This window comes from Anopheles funestus, chromosome 3RL (assembly GCF_943734845.2).
Source record: "Anopheles funestus chromosome 3RL, idAnoFuneDA-416_04, whole genome shotgun sequence".
NCBI lineage: Eukaryota > Metazoa > Arthropoda > Insecta > Diptera > Culicidae > Anopheles > Anopheles funestus.
Window position 1 is genome coordinate 57,937,558 of NC_064599.1, and position 27,319 is coordinate 57,964,876.

The following is a 27,319-nucleotide window of genomic DNA, read 5'->3' on the forward strand; positions in this document are numbered from 1 at the left end:
TAAATAAAGTCAACGAAAGCCAGAAATGGCAGGCCAAGGGGTTGTATAGCCACAAAAAAAATGTCAAAAACTATCCATCTTATATTGAACTGACCTCCATTAGCATGCTCAGCTATCACCGCATACCAACAACATAAACACAATGTCCTTACAAACTAGCATCTTACAACAAACTAGCTGGACTATATGTTATCATTAGAATCATTCTTCCCAGCACAGTTGGCGTCTGGTAAAATGCCTCCGGCCAGGAAACATCCACTAATCAGCAGTGTGATGAAATATGTCCATCCTTAAGAACCACCGCGCATGGTACGAAGGTTAGGTCAACATGTATCGATCGATGGCTAATATTTCCAAACGCCGCGCTAAAGTGTGTATTGTAACAAATAACAATATCGTTATGATTGATGCGATGCTAACAGACGCATTGAAGGTGGCCGGCCTGAGAGCTTCACCTTTCGCTGCGGACGATATATTTTGTTGCCGGCGAGAAGTCGTCCGATACCCCATTCCCATCCCGTCTGTACGATCGCACACTTGCGCAGAACCTTGACATTATGTTGCAAAGCGCCAAAGGGTGGCTGAAAGTGTCGATACGGATTCAGAATCAATCCAAAGGCGCATTCTGCATTGAAGCGGGGTCGATGTTTATGCGGTGATATTATTATCTGTTTTTTTTTTTCACCCTCATGCTGATCTTCTGTTAAGCCTCACATGCTTTGGCGGATAATGGCAATGTGTAGCAGCAACAGCAGCAGCAGATGATCCATTCCAGCGGGAGCGGATATATCATTAAAATGCAATAACATATTCATCGACAGCCAAACAATCAGCTCGTTATATGGTTATTACCCCATAACCCGCTGGTTACTCACAATGCCTTAGTATTTTTGCGTCTGAAGAATTGTCCTTGCCATGCAACAAGATTACAGTGAGCTCTATCCAATCGCACTACGATCGTGCGAGGATCAAACGATTGATTAATGGACGATTTGTTGAGTGGTCAGCTTTTACCTGACGGATAGCGACGAATGGCATGAGCTTGGAACGGCAGAGCTATCATAATTACATCAATGACTCAATCGATCGTATCGCATCGATCGGCATCGCTAGAACAAATCAGTGCAGCGTACACGTACGAAGTGGATCGATCGGACGACTTTCTTCCCACAACCGGAATGCATCCTTTTAGTGTGTAATCATGCTTGCACCGGTCAGCTGGCACACGAATTAAATCATCATCCAATCGAACGATCGTTAACATCGATTGAAAAGTATATCCTTTTGCATTTTCTTCGAACCCATCCATCCCGCACAAGGTTGCATAGGCAAGATTCCACCACTCTGGCGCTGTAGGCAACACCTCTGGACGCTCTGGAGAGAAAAAAAAACCTGTTGTCCCATAGGAAAGAGCATTCTGCAAACGCTCGGCAAACCGGTGGGTAAATTATTTGTGTATGTGCATTTAATTTTTAATGGCCCAATCGACGCCACGCTGCTGATAATCGCTATTGGCATGATTGAATTGATAACATTGGTTTGAAATTATTAATCAACGGTTTTGCAGAACGTACGCACGATGCAGTTCCTGGCGGCTTAACGATTCCCTTATGGTGGCACCATTATCGAGCTACTAATTGGCTTGTTTGTTCTTAATGCTGTGTTCCGTCCTGCCACACGGCACACGTACGGAGCGCAGGTAAGCTGAGCTTTTTTGCACCGGATCGTCTTTGATGTCAGAATTCATCCCCGCGGACTTCAGAACGGGGTATAAGGTAGCGGAAAAGCTGTTAGTTCCAAAGCTGTATTTAACTATTGTACTACTACTTTCAGGGAAATTTAATATCAATAATTAGGCAGCACGCTTGGGCGCGGAACCACCTTTCCGGTGTGCCGATAAGCGTGCGGACGATCCGTGAGCAGTTCAAGATCAATCCGTTAGGCTCAAACTGTACTTTGGTAATCGGGTTTGCGCCGAGTTGTGGAGCGATCTGATAAGACACTCTGGACACTGTGTAAATAATGGCCGATAGATCGTGCCCCCATCATTCAAACGTGATGCTTATCTGGCCGGGAGACTAGCTAGATGGCAAGTTTGCTGGTTTAACGGCAATGGACGGGATATCCTCCTCTGAGTAGCAAGAATTTAAATCTGGTCTTGTATTGAAGCAAAGGGTTTTTTTTGTTCAAAGTCACTTTAAACTCTCCGTGCTCCGGAGATCGGATAGGTTTTATCAACTGGAAAGGCACCGGAAGATCCTATCAGTAGACGAAAAAGGACGAGAAGGCTTTACGACATTGAGTCAAGTTTGTGCTTGGGAAAGGATTTATATCAGATTGTCCTAACAAAAGGATGCTTCAAACCGTTTGACAATGGTTTGACAATAAAAAAACATTTTTAAAAGATTTTCAAATCATAAGACATTTAGAAAGAGTCAAGTTACAAAACAGTATCAAAGGAAGAACGTTAATTGCTTTTATTTCCTCCAACATTGTTGCTCATTAGGATGAAATATCAGGCGAATGGAGAAATGGATCAGCTTCATTCCTATGCTAATTACAATCACGTCCGCTAATGAAGTGGAAACGCTTTCAAAACTACATAAGTTTGCAAACTGACATGTCAAGCCGACGTGGAGAGTCTCCTGTTAATTTATGTCCTGCATTAAGCCCTTGGCACGATTAGATATTTCGCCCAATGCACGAAGGACGGGGTTTGATGTATTTGATTTGTGTTAATAAAAAAAAAAGCCAATCCGTGGAATAAATTATTACATCCCCGTGAATGAGACATCGATTATCCTGCGCCCAGGTAGCTCGTTTATGTTGCTTCATATCTTTTAAGAGCATTGAACTTAAAGTTCTGCCCCGCACTGGGTGCACCGATGCGTCGTGAGGTTTTTTGTGGGTTTTAATCGTTGTTTTTATGCTCGATTAAGTGCGGCCGGGCCGAAAAGCAGTGTTGCTGCTGGTTCTCATCCGGCAGAAGATTGATGCATTCGTTGTGGCTCGATGCACTTTGCAGCGCGTCATTCTACCGGGTCCTACATTTGCATTCATCTGCAGTCCAAACATCTGCCATTCATTCGAAGCGACAGCGCACCAGAAAGCGAAAATCTGAGCCCCTTCGTGTGTCCGGTGGTCCGGCGATATCTTAATCCATTACCTTGAACTTCAGCGTACCAACCGTTTCGGAATAGGGAGAGCGTACACCGTTGCATTCGGTCCCTTTCGAATGATCATACGGATGATGGTAAGCTGCTCTTCACTGTTCCATGTTGTTTTTGCATCGCCTCTTTGCTGAATGGATCCCTCTTTTCCCGTAGCACTAATCGACGACGGATTTGATAGTGACGAAAAGGAAAATAAGTATAAGGTGTGTAACCCAGGGCCGTGATCTTGTTTTTATTTTTCACTAAATGAAGCTGAAATGTCAGATTTGGAATTTATTTCACCTTTTAGCAGTCCCCTTTTGATACGCAAAAAGGGCTCTTCTTGTCAACACGTTCGAACGGTAATCGATCGAGAAGGTTTTCACGAACACTGTCCAAGGGCGTCGGGTCCTTAACAGGATTAGGTGTGTTGAACAGTGGCCTGATTGAAAGCGACATGGGAACTTTGATTGGGAAAATTCTGGAGAAGGTTTTCAGCGAAAAACAGTAAACTGACTTGGCTGAATTCGTATGGCTTAGTTTGAATGTCAAGACATGTAAAGGTCAAGGCTGGCTAAGTATTTTAAAGTTTATACCATTCTTCAATGATTACAGAAATGAGGAATTTTCCGACTCCAACTTCAGATCTCCAAGATTTTTTAATACTTGGCAATTCCTTTAGTGTTTAATTGCATTTTATCTAATTGGTGCCACACCGAATAAATTAAGATTTATTGCGATATTAGGTTTGATATTAATAAGCATAAGAATGCTTCATGTTGGTAATGAAATTAATGATATCTTTTTAGACGTGACATTTAGCTGCTGGACCTGTTGGCGCTGTCTGTTTTTATCTACTAGAATTTTCCTGTTCTCCTGTACTCCTGTTCTTGAATTCTCCATACTGTCGCTTCAGGAGTTCTTGTGATTTTGGCTGAATAAATAGTCCTGCGTCCAAACGTTAATACTTAGAACTTGTTGTGGATTCATTCTCTGGACATAGGATCTTATTCTCGTCGTCATTGTCTTTCTTGGCCAGATATTCCCGCACCATCGCAATGTACTGACGACATGCATCCGGTGAACTCCAATCAACTGGCTGCCGGTCAACGAGCCACCGTGTTTGGGCGAACTTTTGTGGCGGTTCAACCATCAGCGTGCTGACTGCCATCGGTGTGCGAGGATTGACGTGAAACAAGTGTCTTCCCTTCAACGGAGCCGTGTCCGATGGTTGCAGGTTGTAGTGAGGACGCATACGACGATCTAGTACACCATTGAATTGTTTCAATTGATGAAAATCGATTGGTTCCTGGGTGCGTGATAACATCCACAGCATCGGTGCTACCTGAGATCCATTCCTAGTACATCCCCAATATAGGAAATATTCGTCCACGAAGCTATGGAAGAGGTCTATCAGTGGGAACGGTTCGAGTTTGATGTACGATTCCGGGAGTACCGTACTGCTGAGCCCTTTCGCAACAGGTTCCATAAATCGGTTCGGATTCGATTTCAAATTGAAGAAGTACACCAAACACAAAACTCCTCCAGGCACGGTAAGGGCATCCTGCTGATCACCGAAACGTTCGGCAAAATGTATCACGTGCATCTCGAGCGGTAATCGATAGCCGTCGATCGTATGTTCACTTCCGTCCAGTGCTGTTTGGCCCCAGTGGAAATGAAGTTGCGAGAAGACGTACCGTCCATCCAGAGCACCACCCTCCAGTGAAGGACTTTCGGCATTCCAACGGGCACTTAAAATAACCGTATCGCCTGTGTTGGTCAGTTTTATGCTGGTCGGAAGCGACTCGTAGCGGTTCCAACGGAGGGCAGGAAGTTCTATTTGCTCTGCCCGTGCCACGTTAATGTCGATGGGTGCAGGTTGGTACGCTTCGGTGGATGCTAACGACCATATCAAGGCTTCGTTTGTGAGTGAGATGACCGACGAGGATTCTTCTTGTTGTTGATCGTCCGGAACAGACGTTTGCGACATTTTGGACGATTTGATTTTGAAACAATACTGATGATTATGGACGTGAGTTGCTTTGATTGGAAAAATCATTGACAGTAATTAGGTTAGAACGGTTTAAGAAACAAGAATCGAAAGATTTGAAAGGGTTGGGCGATGAAAATGGCAAAAGTTTGACCCCAGACTTGTGGTGGTAGAATCCCTTTCAACGTCCAGAACAATTCTTTGCAATCAAATGTAATGAATCCATGCTAATTATCATTGTTCCGGTTCACTTTCACTTCCACTTCCGTTTAGCGAATTGCTTCCCAATATAAAACTGCCAAAATTTCGAAACTGCCAGAACGAAGAATGTGTTGGATTTCCGGTGTTGAAATTGCACTCTCCCGGATGGGAATAATTTCGAGCATGGATTTCATGGAACCGGTCGTCGATAAGTATATTTTTTTCCTTCTCCTTGTACTGGTCACAGAACCCCAACAAAACAACGATCTGCTTTTTGTGGATGTGTGAAGAATTCATACATTTCAGCATGCTCGGGAAGAGAGTAATTGCATTTCAGCTCGTTATTTTTTGTACGACAACAGACCCTGGAAGTGGATGTCGCTGTCGGTAAGCTTTGGTTCCAGCTGTGCGTTGTTTTGTATGATAAAGTAAAAAAACACAGTTAAGGACCCAACGGACAAGTGATAAATTGGCAAATGCAGACTGACGTGAGGTTTGCATGGACCATGCAAAGAGTATGAGTAATGCTACATTTGTTTTCGTCTCAACACACAACAGAGTCGATGTGTGTGAGGTGCATCAAAATTCCATCAGAACTTATTTTCACTCCCGTACAAAAGGGTGAATCAATTTGCGCATGAAAATCCCAATTTTTGTATGATTTTTAGCTCCCGTTTTGTTTGCCATCTTACACCGTTTCATGTGGAGACCCATTTTGTGCCATAATACGACAGATAATAATGAGCCAAAGTCCCCCAGCCCCCTCCAAAACTGGACCATTTGCTGGAAGCTGTGTGCAGAAATGATTACCAGTAATTTATGGGTAATTTGAGAAAATCCTCACTCGAATCCCAACGTGACGACGTTTTTGGCCAGTGGCCACCGATTGAGTGGCTGTTTATTAATGAGGGTAGAATGTGGTGAACACTTTCCTGGTTGGAGAAAGTAGACGCCCGGTGGCCACGATTGTTCTTGATGAGGTAGCATTCCTGGAGGCGAAACGATTGCAATATTTGGGTTAATTTTTTAATACGTACCTTGGTTGATTTGAGCTTTTTAATAGGTAAAAATGTATGACTGGTTTGGACAAAAAGAGAAAAATGAGGATTCATATTCTGAAGGAATTTCTGATGAGCTTGTGAATGAACTTCATTTCCTGTTGTAAAATACATTTCTGCTTTTCTGGAATTACTCGACGGGGGATCCTCTGAGACGAGCATGGCATTTCTCTTAGAACAACTTCAGATGCAATCAGCAAACATTATTTACTTTGTTTGCCCCCGTATCTATCGCACGGATAATCTTGAAGATGTCTTTCCTTCACAGAAGATCACTTACCTCCACTGTTGCGTACAATGTCATCAAAATGTCTTGGCAGATCGGCTAGGTTAGGGCATGCATATGCCTCACTGACGGATGTACGTGCAGAAATATGACGTGATGAAATTCCCATTAATCTAGAATGTATTAATCTGTGCCGCAAAACAGAACATTTCCTAGCTGCGAAACGGCGTGACAGCGCGGTTCGCTCAACCGCTCTAGGGGTGGTAAATCTGCAGAAATGGTACGAAAAACTTCACAGAACCATGCGATTGGCGGTGTGAGAACGCTTGCACCTGGGGGCTATCACACGTCTTGATCACTGTTGATGCCGTACAGTGGGAATGGTCGGAATGGATTCAAATTAATCCTACCGAAAAGCGTTTCGTACCCGCAAACCTGTCAGTATGCGAACAGGGCATTGGGCCCTTTAATTATGGTCGGTGAATATGCCCTCAGTTGGCAGCACGAGGGGTTGGGTTGAACTTTTGTCCACCGCCCCCCCCCCCCCCCCCTGACAGTCGTACAGGATTATTGTGCTTGAGGTTGTATCAAATGTATCCTGTGGTTTGGATTGCCATTGCTACTCGGGAGAATACTCGGGAGAGAAACATTCTCGAAGAGTCCGGTGTTATAAAAGGAATTTAAGGATATTTGTTTTAATATAAGTAGTTAACAGAACTAGGTTCTATTCTGTGATTTTTAAGCATTTTTTGTATGTATAACTAGGTACACAAACTTAACAAAGATAAAATAGATTTTCCATGTTTCAGTACCAACAATTGATCTGGTTATTTGATTACAACCTCCAGAAATTTTAAGCTCCCATTTTTGACTTTTCTTGACTTTATTTACCTGTAGCAGATGAATTTTTGGCTGATGATTTGCAAAGCAAAGAGTAAATAAGAAAAATCGAAACCGAGAAGTGCATTATATCATGTGGTGTGAAAAAAATGTACGATGAAATAAACAACCTGTTCTTTACCGTGCCAAAACACTGCCAACAAGGATTTCGTTATGCATCGGCAACCGTAACGTAAAACGCACAAACATCCAATCTGGGGCAAGCAATAAAGAGGAAAACAATTCATTGGTCACATTCTTTACCAGCGCAACAAATCTTCATTCCTTTGCCCATACGCAGCAGAGATTCAACATACAAACAGGGAGCATCACCAGGATCTTAAGAATGCTACTATGCACTGGTCAAAAAAAGGGTCAAACTCGCTACTATTCCGATATTCCCTTTGCCCGGGATCCGATACGAGAGCGAGTAAGGGAGTAATAAATATTCATTATATGTAATTTTGGCGACTGCCATCGATTACCGTTTCGGTCTATTATCGTAACTGTACAAGTGTACGCGAAGGAACGCTGGATTGATGGCGTGCAGTCCTGAAAGCCACACTGATCGAAATAAAAAAATGGAACCGGCCCCAAATGCATGCGTTTCGGTAGATAAGATTTCATGCGAGAGAACACAAAAAAAAAACCAATCACACAACGTGCACGAAATCATTCTTCGATTCATCGAGTACGTTTGTACGCTTCCGTGGGATGGTTGGGAATTTGGGAACAGCTCCCGGTACAAAAGAGGTCTCGTGAAGGCGATGCAAAAGAAAAGATCATGTGTCCGGCAGTGTAAACACATCATTATTGATTGGTTTTGGATGAACCTTTTCAGCGAGCAGTTTCTCAGTAGAAGCCTTCATTCAGAATTTCTCGCAAAAGGGGCGGACATCCGAAGGATCCCCCTCAGTGGCAAAAAGGGGTCTTTTTTTGGGGAGAAATTAAATGACTCCCCGGCAATGACGTGCTAAGTTTGAGCTTTTACATCCTTCCTCGTCGCTGGTTTTCTCGCCTGCATTTTGTAACCCATTTTGTGGTTGTATGTAGATGTTGGCATGATGAAAACGTTTCTGTTCTGCAGTATACTGTAAAGTCTAAAGAAGTCCCATGATTCCAACCTCTTTCACAGCACTGTAATGGGATGGTCATTAAAATTTTGCTCTTCATTAGGGATGCTCTGTTGAAGGGATCTTTTCTTTGAAACTGAACAGTTTTGGTGGATTTAAATTTTGTAGATTAAATAGTAAAATTTTACTAATGAAGATTTGTTTGCTTGTAAGTTTACAAACAGTTTGACAGTGAGTTAATTCTCTACTCACCAGTAAAACGGTCCCGAAAAAAGGACCGAAAAAGGAAGAAGTTGGGTTCGTCTTATGATCTCATGCCTTGACGATGTATAGATTGCAACAGAGGTCATGTATCAAATCTCATCTGGACTAGCTACTTTTACATTTTTGGGATTCTTGAAGGACGTTTCTCAGCTCCTCAAACAAATCAATTTGATCCTGTTGCAACAAAAATGGGATTTGGAAATAAATATAGTTTGGTGTGCCGCCATTTTTTAGTACTAAACTGTGTACTAATAATAACCTCAGCCAATTGAAATCTAACATCGATTATTAATATTACAGCTGAATGGAGCAAACAGAATAAGGATAAACGTGTACATTCAAATGCTTAATTCAATAATGACGGCAAAGGTTAAGCATGTAGCAACGAATATTGTACCGAGCTTCCATCGCACAAGGAGTAACGTTTCCCGTAGCAGACAAAACCATCGATATGATCTCTTTCCTAAGGATTTACATATAACTGAGTAAGCAAACAGCTGTTTGAGCACTTTTAACCTAATGTTCGATCTTATCCAAATAGCAAAAGGAAGGTTAACGCGATTCTATTTGCTTGCACCGTACCCGAGCAGATCATCACCGGGATCGCGAGCCAAAAGTGAATGTTTGGACTCGGTCCAGTTTTGGCGAATGGCGAATGAATTCATGGAGCGCGTTGCATCAATCATGGAGGACGTTTTTATTTTCAAAATATTAAACGATCTCTGACAAATGGTGAAGGTGCGCTCGTACGCTGGTCTCAGTTTCCTGAAGGCTTTGCAGGAATGGGTTTTTGCCGTGCTGAAACGGAAGTAGACTGAAAGCTCGATCGCGATCTTCTGGAAGATCTTGCTCATCTACGGCCGTTCGGTGGCCTTTTGATTGGCGTGCAGTTGGGAATCTGATGCACAGTTTTGCACGGTCGTTGGTTGGTTTGTCCGATGTCAATCAGATGCCCGCTTATCGGGCAATACAATCTGGTAGCTAGTGCTCTGGTGCGGTTTGTGGATGCACAAAAGAGGAATCCCTTCCATCCTGCTATCCGACCGGACGGATGGTGCTGTTACCGATCAGCTCAATCTGGTAAGTGGGAAGTCGGGTTCCTGTTCGGCTAGGAGTTGCTGATTAGCATTACCGTCCAGGGATGCGCTGCCATTGAGCGGATGGCCAACCTTTAGCTATAGTTTAATTGAGCGGATAATCCGATCGTTCTTGGGCTGGGTGTCAGCGCAAGTGACTTGATTTATAGATTTACCACCATCACTATCTTCAGTGGAAAATCCCTAGTTCCAAGGGTACGAAAATAAGGGTACGAAAAAATACAAACAAACGCAATAAAAAACCAGTCGAAAAGTCACATTCCGAATGGATGAATCGTGCGTGTTATCGGTTTATGCATTGGTAAGAGGTTTTGCAAGGAAAGTCTAGCTGCTGGTACTAGTGGATGTTGGTGAATGTTGTAGACATTATTTAATTAATACCTGTTGTCGCTTAACTTCAGGATGTACCAGAACGGAGCTAGCCAACAAGTATCAACGCAACTGTTAGCTTAGCTTATCGCTCGTGATTTTTTATTTTGTTTACTTCCATTCTAGCAGAAGTTCACAACTTCGTAACACAACAGACACACACTACTTATGCGCACCTGCCGAGGACGATATGATTTTAAATGGGGTAATTTAGAGAAATAATTACATGTGCCCTAGGGATGTGGATTTAAAGCGAAGCACAGCGAGGAGCTACATTTTAATCCCCGCACTTTGCACGATGGTCGGAAACAGTCGGCAGTGAGTCCTGATGTGCGTTCCTCGATCAGCATCCATCTCGTGGTTCATATTAATTGACGTAGATTGCATAGTTAGCGTGCGATTGAACGACAACATCCGTGGCAAAAGTAGAGCCACTCACGCTAGAACGATGGCGCGCGTTGGGAAACCGTTTTTTAATTGACCGTTCGGAGCGGACGCCAACGCTTGCATTTTTTTTCTCTCGTTTGGCCATATCATCTTCCATGCATCGTGGGCGCTACCGGGAGGATGTGTATTCTTCCACCTGGTACGGGTGCGATGTTAGGAAGGTGAAGGAAAGAATTAATGTATAGATAGACACGTCAAATGATTTTGCCATTTATGTAAGAATACCAAATCTTTCACGAGACGATGACTCATTGCGTCATGGTTCTGGACGGTGCGAAATGTTGACCTGTTCTGTGGGAAAATCGTTCACCGATTATGCCACCCACTCGTCCTCGGGGTCAATGGAACGGAATGGTGGTGGTGCTGCAACTTTAAGCACCATTTAACAATTTAATTAAAAGCGTTTTTTCGCAATGAATTAATTCGATTTGGGTGATAATTTGGGCTAATTTTTGTTCTGTTTTCTCATCTCTTTTTGTCATTTTATTTAGTTATTGTTTTATTTGTTATGCGGATATTCGTTATATTCATTTGTTCAACTTTATTTTAGTTCAAGTTTTCCTTTTTTACCTTGTTTAAGTCTCTAAAAAGCAATCATTAAATTCTTTTTATATTTTCCGTCTTTTTATGTTTCCTTTCCATCTAATCTTAAATTTAGTTGCAAATTAACAAGTGTGAGATAACGAATTTATGTATTTTGTATTGTTTTCTTCAATATTTACCGAACTCTCCAGGACCTGAAGCGCTTTAAAAGCGTTCCACCTCATTTGAAATTTATTGACACTTTTATTATGAAATTCGCCACTAAGCTGTCCAGCGTGTGTGTCTGTGTGTGTGTCTGCAGCTCACATCCCGGTTGCATATACACCATTTCCTTCGAATGGTTACGGACCGAAACACAATCTTTTACTCTGCGTTTTATTTGTCCACTGACCTTACCCGTAACCACCTACACGCATAAAATCAACCTCCGAAAAAAAATCCATAATAAAAACTGCCGGGCAGACGACTCGAACTTCGGGGAAGGTAAACGTTTCGTTCGCTAATACACAAACAAGCTTGCGCATTTGACTGGCAGATCGCCGGAAGATGCCGGTGGACGGTTCGCGCATCTGACGGGTGAAGTGAAGATTGCAGCTAATCATTTGAGTGACTGTAATTTGGACAGTGAATATCGTCTGCCTATGAAATGGCGCCTTCCTCGAGAGGTTGGTACGATTATAAACTGTTGCGTACTATAGGAAGCAAGCTGATGATGGGACGGTTTATGTCAGACGTTTAAAAGATGGAACTAGATCATGTTAAAGGTGTGCACAACTAAATGATTTCAATGCAAGTATAAACAACCAACCAACATGTTTAATAAACAAGAGATTCGTTAGTATAAATTACAATAAGTTTTAATGTGTATTGAAAAAGTTTTCAAAATATAATTTTTGTTATTGTAATTATTTTCGATATTATATCAGCAAGTTTGTTAAAAAATAGGTAATCGCATCTAAACGCGAAAAAAGAATATACGCCTGCAAGTGATTTTTTTTACCAAAAAACTACAAACTTTTGCATAAAATCAAGTTTAATATGATCTCCTGCTGCTTCCGTTCACATCCCCAACGATCGCTAAAAGGCCTTAATTAATCCGTCCACTCATCCAGGACCACACAAAGCTTCTGCAAGTTTAAACGATCGCTTACGGGGCGATCCATTCCCCAACATAAAGCATCAACAGCCAGCACACGATCGCGAGTGACTTGATCCGCACGCATAAGAAGCACTCATGCGCTAAACAAAACGCTTCACAACGTAACAGAAACGCTTCAGCATTTGTGCTTGCATGAGAGCTTTAAACCGCTGAGTGGCGTTGCGTTACGTTTCGATCGCCCAGCGCAAAACGTGGGCCGCACACCGCATAATGGCAGATTAAAATGGAAACGTTGCCCATGTTCCCGCCAGTGACGGTGTAACGGTCGTGTCGTGCGGATCGCGAATCGTTTTTCTCCTTTTGCGAGTGCCCACATTTCCCAGCGCAGCATCCGTACGTGTTGAGTCTTCGGAGCTTTTCCTTCGCGCGCGTGCCCGTGTGTGTGTTTATCTGAGTTCTGGGCTTATTCTTGCAGGGTTACAGGATACGGGGGTTCGCTCTGGAGCTCTGGTGTTCTTCCTGTAGGATATAAAAAGCGCAGCTACCGGGCGCATAGGATGCAGTCGTTTTTCGCAACCTAAGCCGGTCGGATCGTGGGATTCGGTTGTCACATTTGGGATCATCCTGATTTCAAGGGTATCCCCGCTACAACGGGGTAAGGTGTGCATTGCGTGCGACATACACAGCCTGTGAAGGGTTACGGTGTGGCAACAGCGTAAGAAGCGCGTCCACAAGAATAGGTAAACGATCGAGGTGTGCTCTAGTGTGTGGCTGGGTTACAACGATGTACGAGACCGTAATACCCGGACCTTTCCGTGCGTTGTGAGTGCAAAGAATGTGCGAATCTTCAATCTAAGCAATTCGTGGGCCGCATGCCCAACCTCCAGTCATCTCGGTCGGTCGTCATATATACGTGAGCCTCACCCACCCTTTTAGCGTAGATCAACAAATCTAAGCTCCCAGAGTTTTTTTTTCTCTATTTGCCCTCTCTAATGCTTCAGAACAGTGTGTAGTGTGTGCAGCAGCAGCAGCGTTAGAGGCAGATCAGTTTGTGTGGGAAAAGCGGTTCGTGGAAAGTGACGATCGTGCAGGCGTGCAATCGCAAGATCCGGTAGCTTCTGCGCACGCAAGTAGTGCACTTGATTCTAGCCCGAACGGCAAACGATCGTTCGGCGGCAACGGGGTTTGTTTGTGCAAACGGAAACGGAACGAGCGTGTGTTGACAGTTTGGGGCGCGTAACAACAAGTGGCTGATTGATTGCTGTCAATATGTCACCGTGCGGAAGATGGCGCTATTTAGCGTTAGTGTTGGTAAGTGATTTTTGTGTATTTTACTCACCCTGTGTTACTTCCCCGTTAGAGGTACCTGTGTCACCGCGGTTCAGGTGATCTGATCTGCGCAAGTGCTACTAATTAGTGTTCCAGACAATAGTAATGGCGCAAGAGCGCAAATGCAACAGCATCGGCTGTGGTGTGGTGGTGAGCTGTTTAAGGTGGAAAGGTCAACATATTACCTGGACCACCGGTAATAAAGCATCACAAAACATCGAATACACAAACAAATACCGAGGGCATGGTGTGATGATGCGTACGGAAGTGTTTTGAGGGGGATTCGATAAGCGGCCGCGTGTGCCATGCCGTTATTACGCCATTCCCCCGGGCCTAACAGTGAGAGGGAGCTAACGGCTAAAGGCCGAAAACATGGCGGTCGGTGCGACATTTGGCTAGACCTTCCATTTTTTTTTGTGTTGGTGGCATCTTTCTCGACCTGGCGTTTCAACAGCTCCACGACATTGCTGGCACGTTAAACGCGGTAGGATGACACTCACAGCACACGGCGGCTGAAGATGATACCGAGGTCAGATTCAAATTTTTTCGGTGGAAGTTTACGTTTGGATCGATAAACAAGCAATGGACATCGACGATACCACTCAGTTGGAGGAGTTGTGATTTTGGACTGTGATTTTTTTTTTGGAGTTCCTCTTCTTTGGGTATTTTTTTTGTTTGGAATTTCGATCTCTCTCGCTCTCTTTGCCCTTCTCGATCGCATCTGAAGGTGGTATCTATTGCGGGACTTTTACCGCTTGGATCATGCGGGATTTTTTGGTGAACGAGCTTTGCGTACCAGCGGGCGCGCGCCGCTCACACACTCGCCAGTGTAGGACAATCAATTATGCAATCGAAACAAATACGTCGCGTTTGTTTTGGCCGTTTGGCGGGGCTGCGGATGACGGCGACCGGTTGGGATCGGCATGGATGAATTTTAGCGCATCCGAGAGACGACTGTACCAGCAGTGCGTACCCTTGCAATCGAATCGATCAATTCGATTTGTGTTTGAAAAAGCCGGAACGCATTATTGCACCGGGTTTGCTTTTTTTGCGGCACGGTGCAGAGCCTAATGTGGTGTGCAAATATTTTCGAAAGGAACTTACTATCACACCGATTGTCGATTAGTACAACGCGGTTTGGAGTTGTTGGATGAAGTCATGCCGCAATGGCGTGGGAAATGATGTGCCGACTGTTCACTGTTGGTGTAATTAACGTGATGTTCTGCACAATTTTGAAGGTGGTGCTGAATTAGATGTGCCAAAAATTGGTTGGCGATATTTATGGCTTAATATTTTAAAGGTCAACTGAATTCTGTTCTGAATTATTGACCTAAGTAACCTCAGTACGTTTTTCTATTTTTGTAAATTTTGTAGTTAGGCTTTGTTTTTTTTTCTTCTTTTAATGTTCTACAATTTATAAAAATTTGCTTCTTTTTTAAGTGAAGTCAGCTTTTTTTTAATTGATTTTTTACCTACAAACTGTAGTTTGTAGTTTTGTATACGGATCAAAATTAATGATTTTCTATTCTTTATAAAAAATTCATTTGAACACATATTGGTTGGTAGTAAAATAGTTTGATTCGCATCATAAATAATTTTTATGTTCAAATGATACCTAATATGCCTTTAAAAAGGATTGGCCACAAAGCTGCCAATTACTAGAACGCGGAATAATAAATATCTTCTTCGCATTTAAAAGCCAAAGTTAGTTTTCATATGTTATGGATCTGTGTTGACATTAAGTTGATAGAGGCATGCGATTGGTTGACATTTGGAGCAACCCCGGAGAGACACTATCTCATGAGGTGCTTAAATAAAATGTCAAAGATTGACCAGTTAGTGTGTTCTTTTAGCACATTCCTTTGAAGCGTTTCATATACAGCTGACTGGTAGAAAAATCCTTACCTTAAAGCTTACCCAAAAGCAATGTCTTAGTGAGGTGTATACTTTTGCCATTGAAATTGAATTGCTTGTCTGTTGTGTTATCAACCAATAACGACCCATTGACATTGGCATCAAAGAAATATAAACTCACGACGAGCGAAAAAAAAAACCACGCGTCATTGGGCCAACTCCACGTGCTGTTCGGCTGCATCAGCTGATTGTGCCGAAGCCGGTGTCAAGTTGGAAAACCGATGGGAATAAGCTACTTGTGGAAACAAACAAAATACACTACCCACTACCCAACTGGTGCCGGGGTTTGGATGGTGCGAACCAAAAACCCCTTCCCCCAACGGGGGGTTTTCGGTCGGGTCACTTACCGTTGCAAGCTTTTGTTAAATGCTTTACAAACGACCTGCCGGTGGTTATTGAAAATTATTTAAATTATTGACTCCGGCGCGCCGAGCCGCGCTTGTAATTATCATCACCTGTGTCCTCCACATGGTTTGGGCCACCGATCCGTTTTGACAGCATGTGTCAAATTCACATCGTTCCGTAGCGTGGTACGATGACGAGCGCGTTTACGCACGTTTCACGCATTGTTTCCCATGCCGGGTGGGCGTTGTGTGGCCGCATACTTCCGTTATGTTGTGTGTACTGCTCGTCCGCATCGTATTCCATCCACCTTCGCGCAAGATAAAGCTTTACGGCAATGGTTGGTGCTTTACGATCGCGCTCAACCTTTCCCGGCCGGCGATCGCGACTTTAAGAGTAAAACAATCATTCTCCAATCGGTGTTGACGACGATAGCTCACGCGGTGTGTTTATCTTTACGAAAGAAGTAAAAATCCAATTGCACCACCGGACGGACGCTAAACATGAGGAAACAAATTTGCCGCTAGATGGCGCTTGAGGGTTTAAGTAAGTGCAGGCGCGCTACTAATCGCATTAGATTGCAAACGAAACCCGAAAACGATGCGAAATATTTGGTGCGTTCTCATTTATTTTATCAAGCAGTGAAACCCAACAAACAACCCTGGGAAGAATGGTCTAACAATCGAGAAAAGCTTTCAAGATGAGTGGACAAGAAAAAAAAACAGGACAATTCGAATCGTAAATCTTCGATGCACTAATTGCTGAAGTAGCAAAGCGCAAATTGCAATCGAGTTTGAAAGAATAAACACTAAACAGATCGCAATTGTTTGACATGAAATGGCGAATGACCATCACGAAACCGCATCACCTTTAGGGACAAATTACTCAAATTTATATGATGCTTAATCAAGATCGTACCGTCACTGAGAGTGGCTTTTTTTTGGGGGGAACTGATGAACACTGCGGAAGGTGTTTAGGAGGCATCATCGCACAGATCGCTACGATCGCGCTGAAGTGTTGGAGATGTTTTTAATTTTTCATTTCACTTTTGCCAAATGCCATCCAGCGCCAGCACCGGTGCTGTAAAGGTGCGCTAACGCACGTCATCCGGGGAAGTGCTGTTTGAGCGCCGCGAACGAAACGTTGCTTGTTTTGTTCGTCTCTTTCTTCAGCAATGCTTGATTCAAGGTCTACGAGACGTTCCGATGCCGGCACGCGGCAGACCATCTAATGCAATGATAAAACGTTATTTTCGAGGGTAAATAAACAACTAGACCTGAGGATGTACTTATCCCTCGTGGTGATACAAATCAGACACCTCGTCCATATTAGGCGTGTGTGGTTTGGTTTGCGCGAATTATAATAAAAGTGCGATGGTTTAAGTATGAAGACGGGAACATAAATGGGTATAGGATCTCGCTCGCCACATGGACAATGGTGCCGATGCTTAGTCACACCGTGGAGCAGCTGGTTGATGGTGAGTGAAGGAAGATTCATGAGCCGACTTCGAATGCTTCCAACGTGTAGATAGAGACGCGGTGATATAGATAAATGTGAAGGATAACCGACGGACTGGCGGACGGAATCGGTCGTGTTGCGTTATGTTGCTCGCGAGTCTGCCTTCGGTGGGTGTGTTTCGAGAGGAGCAAGCATACTAAAGCTTCGAGTTACGGCGAATAAAGTGAATAACGATTAATGTAAACAGTAAAGCAATGGTATTAGAAAATGTATTTTGAAAAACAGCAGTAGATTTTTTAAGTATGTAAAAATTAAATAAAAAAATGCAAAATAAACGAAAAACCAAACGTAATGCAAAGAAAGACAAAAATAATGAAGCAATATTGCTATGTTTTCAATATATGTGTTTAACTTAAATGTTTTGTTCGTTAAACTCATTTCTCTTCTTGGCGTAAGGACATCTGACGGCCATTTCTGATTTTTCCTCTCTCTGTATGTGTGTATTTATTTCTCTTACTTCGACTTAAAGATCTACTTGATCCACTAAACAAACCCTAGTTATGAAAGATCTTTTTGAAACAATTCATCCCGATAGTTGACTATTTTGTGAAATAAATATTGGGGATATGAATACAAGTTAATAGGCAAAATTAACTCAAAAATTTAACATCGTTTGTTATTTGATGCCGGAACACGAAGCTTCACTTCAATCGCAACATTAATCATAACACCAATTTGTACACACACTGTGAAGCTCCAGAATGGAATAAATTACACAATAAATCACTGAATCACCGGCGTCTTCTAAGCTTTACCAAAAACAAGATTTGCATGCGTTTGGTTCGCGAGCGTGTGTGTGTGTGTGTATGTGTGGGACGGTTCGTTTTTGGTGCTGGACATTACGTCATGTAAAGCGTAACACCTTAAAAGTAACATCACCGTCGTAACGTTGGTGAATCGGAAATGCTTAGCTGTGCCTGTTTCACATTGTTGAAACATTAGACAACGGGATTATATTTTTGGCACCGATCCCGTTGTCGGATTCCATGCTGGGATTCGAGAGGGAATGATGATATTTGTATCACTTTCGTCTTGTATCAAATTTACTCTAATGGGCGACCATTGAGCATTAGTAATTGGCTCATAATCCTTATCCAGGTCGCATAAGATAAACGTTGCTCCAGAGCTTTAGCATCAAACAGCAAAAAAATGTGAAAGAAGAAATAAAACCTTGGCTTACCATTTTGTAGCTTAATGTTAGTGTCGACAAAAAAAGTTGCTCTTTTCATTTGAATTATGGTGAGTTTATGTGAAGCAATTCATTTTTCTTTAATTTACCTTGAAGCTAGATAGCAAAAACCAAATCGAGCACTGCTGTAAGTGAATCTAATTAGCTACCAAATTGTGCACAGTCAGTGGGCTGACCGACCATTGTGAAATATTGTTTGTGCTCATCATGCTAAGCGGGTCATTTGAATGCTGTTTTTTTCTTGTTGACTGTGTCACTTTAAGTATTTGGTTATTTTAAACATCGTTTAATGTTGGTTGATATTTTTTGTCAAATCATACCAAAAATTCCAGCTTAACGGATTAATTTCCAGATGGGAATGAATTAAATAATTATGTTTTATATTTGTTCCATTTAATAAGCGTGTAATTATTTTTAAACGAACCGAAAGGGAAATGGAATTCTGTACAATCAATTTACATTGCATTGCTGTACCAAGAACACGCACCACAGTGGTTGAAATATGTCATAATGTAGTTTAAAAATAAGTATCGTAAGTGGGAAAATTATGTTTACACTCCTTTGTTTTCACCCCATTTGAAGTAAAGAATGCAATTTAAAAATATTACCCCAAGAATGTTAATCGACCGTTACAGGCAAAAGGGTAAACGAGAATAAAATGACAAAACATCATCACAAGAAAGGTGGAAAGAACCAAGAATTCCGTACTCTTTACATTCAATTACTTCATCATGGAAGGATTTACTGTAGTGTTTTGCGAAAAAACAACGAACGACCGGTACGGTGCGTTGGAAAAGTGGCATTGAGAAACGCTGACACGAGTGTGAACCTGCAGGAATGTTCAACTGGATCTGACCGACAAAGTTCTATCGAATGCCGGCCCGAAGTGCAAGACAAAAGGGAAAATGCAGCAAATTAAGCGACACTGAAACAGTTTTGGTGCTAGTTAATAGAAAGCGTCGAAATAGTTACATGGTCGTGCTGCTACACGGAAGCTAGGACGGTTTGGGGCGGATGTGCATACGGTGGTCTGCATTAAAACATGATCATTTCGTATGCCTTCGATACAGTGTAACCATTAAGTGTGGTGCTATTTACCACTGGTGAAGCAAAACAAAAATAATGCAGTTCCATGTTTACCCTTGGCTTGGCAGGAGCCTACACTCGTATCCAGGCTTTATCCATCTGCTGAATGAATGTCGGGTTTTGCTTCCTTTTCTGTGGAGCGAATACCGAATGCGTACAGGATGGAGGATGGTACAGCAGAGGCAGCATAATCATGTTACAAGACGCTTCTTCGTTCTTCACTGCGGTGATCCACAACACCAAGGCTGAAAAGGGCAACGTGCGATTGTACCAGGATCAGCAGCCCACCTGGGTACCTGGGACACGGGACCGGGAGCGTTAAAAAAGAAGGCGACAAGATAAGTGCGAGACATTAATTGAATTAAAATGTTCTGTGCATTGTGGATAGGAAGCAGGAGCTAGTCTTACCGTACCGTTCGTACAATACTTTGGCGGCGAATAATTGTAATTGAATGAAGCAAATGTGCTCGATCGTACACTGCACTATTTATGCAAAATCTAAGTGCAACAGTCATCCGCCGGTTTGTTCTGTGGTTCCTATAAACGATGGTTCGATAACGATGATGGGTTGTATTTCAATTTGTGGGTTGTTATCAGTTTTTATACGGTAAAACAGGAAATGAGATAAACATTTATTTTCCGTTGTAAAATCATTCCGCTTTGGTTTTCCTCTTTTTTAACGTGGGTTTTGCTGGGAAAGTGAAAACTTTTAAACAAGTCTGAAGGGTGTTGCTAGTTGTACAAAATTGAAAGACAATCCGGAGTTTGTGGGTTAGGAGTAAAAACTTCAAACGAATTGAAATCCAATGGCTTGAAGTGAAGTGATGAATGGCGCTAAGGTATGCGAGGATAACTAGTATTATTTTCCTCAGGTTGCCGTATCAAACTCTAATTCAACTCCATCTTGATATATAATAAGGAATGACGAATGAGAAATACACATTTTATCAAGATACTTTATCGGATGTTACCCAATCGAATGCACGGTGCAACGAATAACTCATTGTCGCACAATGCACCGATGCGCTCTCGATCAACCCTGTCAACACCTTATCGATCATCAGACAAATAAACCCTTCAAACCGTATCGTAATACACCACTTGCGTTTGTCAGAGGATAGTTAAAGCGAAGCTAATGTTTTCGCCCCATTTTTTTCTGTACGCTTAGTGAAGAAATAAAGGGCCAAACAATCGGTTGGTATGAATAAAACTGAACAGCAAACAGAAGAATGCTTGGCTGACGGTACAGCCATTTACCACCCGTATCGATACCCAGCGCTGATGAACAATGTACTCCCTCTTTTGGCGGTGCGTTGCCAGATGCCAAATGGTTTGACTTGCTGTCAGAACGGCGAACGGCTTGACAAAACGCCGGCGCCTAACGCACATGAGCCGAGGACATCGGTGCGATTCGATCGCAGGAAAACAATTGTATGTCAACCGGTGGGGATTAACATGCCGCACAGACCCCACCATCCGCCAGTTGTCACTTCCGAAAAGAGAAGGGAAAATGTCAAGTGGTAAGATTTGCGAAACAGTCGGGAAACAGGAATGTGGAGATTGTAACGATTTGGAAAGCGCCCGAGCGTTTTCTGGAGGACATCTTTTATGCCACGATATTTGATCTCGAAAGTACGTTGAATGAGCTGAGTATGTTCTGCAGAAGTAACTTTAGTATATTGTCAGTCAATGTCAGTAATGTGTGACTTTAAACGTATTAAATTGAACAAAAAAATCATTTGAAAAATGTATTAAGCATAACTTTACCGTTTCTATCTTCGTTACAGATGCTAATGGTCTTTGCTTCCATAATTCGCGCCGAGCAAGAAGTTATAGTGGCAATTGATGAACCTGGCAAAACTCAATATCATGAAGCGAACTTCAATACAAGTAAGAGCGAACTACGACTGATATTGAAAGGGTCGCTGATTGAATCTCATTCCATTACAGGTTCATATCAGTACGGTTACGAGGTAGGACCGAACGGTCAATTTCACCATGAAACGCGCGGACCTGACGGTGTCACTTACGGTTGTTATGGGTATATCGATCCCAACGGACAGTTGCGTGTGACACACTACGTGGCGGATACACACGGCTACCGGGTGGTGGAACCTAATCGACCAGTCGAAATATTCGTCGATGCTCCCACACAGTACAGCAAGTAAGAGTACTCGAATCGGTTCAGAGCAAAAAAAGGTTTTGCGAGTACAAGATCAAATGTCCTGCATTGTTCCATTTTCCTTTGTAGTTCAATATCGGAAGATGAACCACCGCCGGAAAGACGGCGGGGTGAGATGCGCCCATGGTCGGAGTTGTATCTTCCCAAGGGTTGTGGCATGTTTCCGGGAGGAATGCGTCCGGATGGAACAGGTGGTAATACACCGACGGGTAAGTATGGTTGTGGTTTGATTATTTTTGATGCAATGAACCACGGCAGGTTTAGTATATCGACGTAGCGAGCACTTAGTCATGGCACAACGTTTACTTTTGTTCTGCACAAATTTCTGTAGCACCAACAAATCCAAGCACCGGTGGAAGCGGCAACTCACAAGGTACAATGGCTTAAACAATAATTTATTTTCTTTAGTGTTCTAGGAACTCACGTAAACTGATTGTTTTATAGGAAATAAACCACCCAACCAGGGTCAAGGACAGGGGCAAGGGCAAGGGCAAGGACAAAAGCCGGGACAAAATCAAAATCAAGGACAGGGGCAAGGGCAAGGACAAGGGCAAGGACAAAAACCGGGACAAAATCAAAATCAAGGACAGGGGCAAACACAGGGACAGGGGCAAGGGCAAGGACAAGGGCAAGGACAAGGTCAAGGCCAAGGCCAAGGACAAAAACCGGGACAAAATCAAAATCAAGGACAGGGGCAAACACAGGGACAGGGACAAGGCCAAGGACAAGGGCAGGGCCAATGGCAAGGTCAGGGACAAGGACAGGGTCAAGGCCAGGGTCAAGGACAGGGACAAGGACAGGGTCAAGGACAAAAACCGGGACAGGGGCAAACACAGGGACAGGGACAAGGGCAAGGACAAGGACAGGGCCAATGGCAAGGTCAGGGACAAGGACAGGGTCAAGGCCAGGGACAAGGACAGGGTCAAGGCCAGGGTCAAGGACAGGGACAAGGACAGGGTCAAGGACAAAAACCGGGACAGGGGCAAACACAGGGACAGGGACAAGGGCAAGGACAAGGACAGGGCCAATGGCAAGGTCAGGGACAAGGACAGGGTCAAGGCCAGGGTCAAGGACAGGGTCAAGGACAGGGACAAGGACAGGGTCAAGGACAAAAACCGGGACAGGGGCAAACACAGGGACAGGGACAAGGGCAAGGACAAGGACAGGGCCAATGGCAAGGTCAGGGACAAGGACAGGGACAAGGTCAACAATCAGGACAAAATCAAGGACAAAGTCAGTGGCAGGGGCAAGGTCAGGGACAAGGACAAAATCAAGGACAATGGCAGGGTCAGGGACAAGGTCAGAATCAAGGTCAAGGTCAAGGACAAGGTCAGTGGCAGGGACAAGGGCAAGGTCAAGGATCTGGTCCTGGACAAGGACAAGGACAAACTCAGGGTCAATGGCAAGGACAGGGACAACGCCCAGGACAATCTCAAGGCCAAGGACAAGTACAAGGGCAAGGGCAGGGGCAAGGACAGGGACAACGCCCAGGACAATCTCAAGGTCAAGGGCAAATACAAGGTCAAGGCCAGGGTGAACGTCCTGGACAAAATCAAGGGCAAGTTCAAGGACAAGGCCAAGGTCAGTGGCAAGGACAAGGGCAAGGGCAACGTCCAGGCCAAGGTCAGGGACAACAACAGGGTCAAAGCCAAGGACAACAAGGACAAGGTCAAGGTCAACATCAAGGACAACATCAAGGACAACATCAAGGACAACATCAAGGCTCACATCAAGGACCCATAAGCTCTGGGCAACATCAGGGCCAACATCAAGGAAGTCATCAAGGTTCAAGTGGTGAACACCAAGGACAACATCAGGGATCACATCAAGGTCCAATCAGTTCTGGACAACATCAGGGACAGCATCAAGGCAGTCATCAAGGCTCTAGTGGAACGCACCAAGGACAACATCAAGGTTCGCACCAAGGCCCCGTCAGTTCTGGACAACATCAAGGACAACATCAGGGTAACCATCAAGGCCTTCATGGTGGGGAACATCAAGGTCAGCATCAAGGGTCACATCAGGGTCCGATCAGTTCTGGTCAGCATCAGGGACAACATCAAGGAACCCATCAAGGCTCTAGTGGGGAGCATCAGGGACAACATCAAGGATCCCATCAAGGGCCTATTAGCTCCGGACAGCACCAGGGACAACATCAGGGAAGTCACCAAGGAATACACAGCGGTCAACATCAGGTATGGGTTAAGAACTAAGGAAATGAAGGGGTTCTAGATTCAAACCATTGATCCGTGCAGGGAGAGCATCAACATCAGCACCAGGGTCCAGTTGTTGACAATCAGCATCAAACCAGCCATCAAGGAAGTCATCAAGGGTTATCGCAAGGAGAGTTCCAGGGACAACACCAAGGCCAGCACCAGAAACCGATCAGTGGTAACAAGGAAGAGCACAACCTACAGGTGCAAGTGTCTTGGGGACAAGGACAGCAAGGTCAGCCCCAAGGACAGCAGGGGCAAACTCAAGGCCAGTCTCAAGGACAGCAAGGCCAGTCCCAAGGACAATCTCAGAGTCAGTCGCAAGGGCAGCAAGGACAGTCTCAGAGTCAGTCGCAAGGACAGCAAGGCCAATCACAGGGTCAATCTCAGGGACAGGGACAACGTCCACCACAAGGAGGTAAAGTATGCTGCCACCGGAAGCGCGATCCTTCATTCATAACATATTGTTTCTCTACAATGGTTTGCAATAAGAAATACATTATATTACCTGGTAGTAGTAGAGGCATACTGAATAACCGAAATATTACTATTGTGCCTTATTCTAACGATGTTGTCACTAATCAAACACAAACATTTTGCACGTTTTCTCACACAATCGCCACACGTCAACAACACGCATACACATTATCACGCGTGCACTCTGCTACGCACACCTACTCCGATCTACAAACATGCACATGACACGCACCGCACACACACACGCACCCAGTACACATCGGGATCGGGTTTAAGCCGGGCAATGGGGGACTACAGGCATCGCTGGGCCTGGGTGGACCGCACGGTAAATACCTGCCGATGAGTATACTGCATCACTTACCTTCTCTACGCTACTTACCGCTACTAACGAATGATCTTTCATCGATCGGTTCACGATCCGATGGCAGGTGGCATATCTTTAGGGGCGGGGGTATCCACAGCCGGCATTAGCGGCTCGGCGAGCTCTTCCCATACCGGGCCGAACCATAATGTAGCGGGCACGATCGGCGGTTCCATAGGTTCGGCGACTGGTGTCCAAGCGAGTGCAGGAGCCAACGCATCCGCCTCTATTCTGGGTGCGACGATTGATCATACGCACACGTCTAACGTCACGGTGACAGGCGAGGGCGTACAGGTGTCGCACGGTGGCCAAAACATGATCGACACCCAGCAGGTGACTGTAGCAGGATCCGTCGGTGTAGCGGTTGGCGTCGAAGCAGGTTTGATAGATACCTCCCTTAATCATACCGGGCACGTTTCGGTCGGTGGTATCGACGTAAGTAGCGCCACGGCGGTTGGCGCAGGAATCGAGGCTAATCACACAGCGCTCGGAGTAGGTGCACAGCTAACGCACAACGCCAGTATTTCGATTCCAACCGTCGCTCCAGGTAGTATACCACCATGACTTACACCATCTTTTTGGGGGTCCGAAATGTTTGCTGGTGTTGGGAAGCCCGGGAGTTTGGTAGACTCTTTGGGGGTCAAGTATGGGTGTAGAAGATATTAGTGCATGATTACTGTTGTCTAATTTCGTCTCGGAACTGGTCGTTTGGGTGCTGATCGATTTCTTGTTGACTTTCCAACAGGACCAACTACCGACCGTCCTCCAGAACAGCTGCAGCCTACCTCGAGTACGCCCGTTCCGGGATCACCGGGTACTGCAATTGGAGTGTATCCACCGACGAAACCGATCGACACCAGCTCGCCACCTGCCTCATCATCGTCATCCTCTTCATCACCACCGCCTTCGTCAACATCATCTCCACCAACGTCTTCCGGTGGTGACAACTATGCGCCACCTCCGAACTATCAGATAGCCGTGTCACAGTATCCTTACTTCTTCGTTCCTTATCCTTACCCACCACCAAATGTGCCCCAAGCACCCTGCAACTGTCCGGCGGACCAGCAAAACCAACAGGGTCAACAGCAACCGGCCGGTTACTTGGGTTTCATACCGGTGCTCTATATCCCGAACTGTCACGCCCAGAAGAGTGGTTTGCCGGCGAACTTTAACTGGCCGGCACCGCCTCCACCGGAAGGATTCGGTCAGTCACTTGACGAGCTACCGGCTCAGAGGTTGTTCCAAAAGCCTGACGGAAGCTGGGTGCTGCAGCGTGCTCGTAATCGTTCGCGTAGACTTCGCGGCCGGCGTCCAGCCGTACGGCGACTTTACACCGACCAGGAGATTCCTGGAAAGAAGTAGAAACCGCGATAAACGAAAGCATAGCGAGACGCCGAGCTAAAGGGAAGCAGTATACATGAAAAAAATACTCATTTAATATTTAGTTTCATCTGGTTTAGCATATTTTAATCACTTCACAAAGACAGGATGGTGGCTAGAAGAAGCAGAGACCTATCGAGACCAACGTAATGGACGTGACTGTTATTGAACTGTAGTAGGGATCGTTAGTAAAGCCAGCAGTGAAGATATTTATGGAACAGTTTTCTTTTAAGAATGCATTCATTTTCCTCTTGCCACTGTGATTAGATTTATTCATCAAACGACTAAGAAAGCGTACACATGAAATCATTATTAAACAACAAAGTCGGATATTTATAAGAAAACCAAGCTAACCGCATGAAATCTTGCCTTCCTGCGTTGCATTGGGTGAAATGGACCGTTGCGTGACACAAAAAGGGAAACGCTAAAAGCAGCAGTTGGAATTTGGTGTAAAACCGCATAGTAAAATCGCATTCCTCATGATTGCAGCTGATTGTAACTTATTTAAGTAGCAAGAGATGATATCAAGCACAAGTAAATAAAATTGATTCGATGCAATATTGAAGACTATTCGTTTACCACTTCATTATTTTGTGGTGTGGAAAGATAAAAGCAGTAAAAGCCTTCAAGCACGTAGGCCAAATAAAGAAATATATATATTTTTATATCCTTTTTTTACTTAAAGCATTATTTGAGTGAAAAGAAACTTATTTCAACCAATTGGCATTAAAATAAATCAATTTTGAAAATTTTGCTAAATTTAAAAAAAAAATCTAAGGCCTTAGGAAATTTTTAAGTTTTTAGAATTTTTTTATTTTTTTATTATTTTTCACTCTTTTTTTGTTTAAAGCATTACTTAAGTGAAAAGAAACACATTGCAACTAATTGACATTAAAATAAATCAATTTAATTTTTTTTGCAAAATTTCTC

The 27,319-nt window shown here is 43.9% G+C and overlaps 2 protein-coding genes across 17 annotated transcripts; one reads left to right on the top strand and one right to left on the bottom strand.

Moving 5' to 3' along the window:
* Positions 1-3,801: 3,801 nt before the first annotated feature.
* Positions 3,802-5,280, bottom strand: LOC125771412 (carbonic anhydrase 4-like). Its single transcript, XM_049441993.1, has one exon. The coding sequence runs from the start codon at positions 5,209-5,211 to the stop codon at positions 4,114-4,116; it is 1,098 nt and encodes a 365-aa protein (XP_049297950.1). The 5' UTR covers positions 5,212-5,280; the 3' UTR covers positions 3,802-4,113.
* A 7,364-nt stretch (positions 5,281-12,644) lies between these two features.
* LOC125771386 (uncharacterized) lies at positions 12,645-26,954 on the top strand. Of its 16 annotated transcripts, none has more exons than XM_049441952.1 (10): positions 12,646-13,709; positions 21,564-21,666; positions 21,727-21,940; positions 22,028-22,167; positions 22,290-22,331; positions 22,403-22,494; positions 22,567-22,597; positions 22,808-24,153; positions 24,214-24,589; positions 25,755-26,954. In XM_049441952.1, the coding sequence occupies exons 1-10, from the start codon at positions 13,668-13,670 to the stop codon at positions 26,369-26,371; spliced, it is 3,003 nt and encodes a 1,000-aa protein (XP_049297909.1). In that variant the 5' UTR covers positions 12,646-13,667; the 3' UTR covers positions 26,372-26,954. The 16 variants fall into 16 exon arrangements, with proteins under 16 accessions (XP_049297903.1, XP_049297905.1, XP_049297908.1 ...); XM_049441954.1 differs by having other exon boundaries at positions 12,647-13,709; positions 22,964-24,153; XM_049441956.1 differs by having other exon boundaries at positions 12,649-13,709; positions 23,108-24,153.
* Positions 26,955-27,319: the final 365 nt, after the last annotated feature.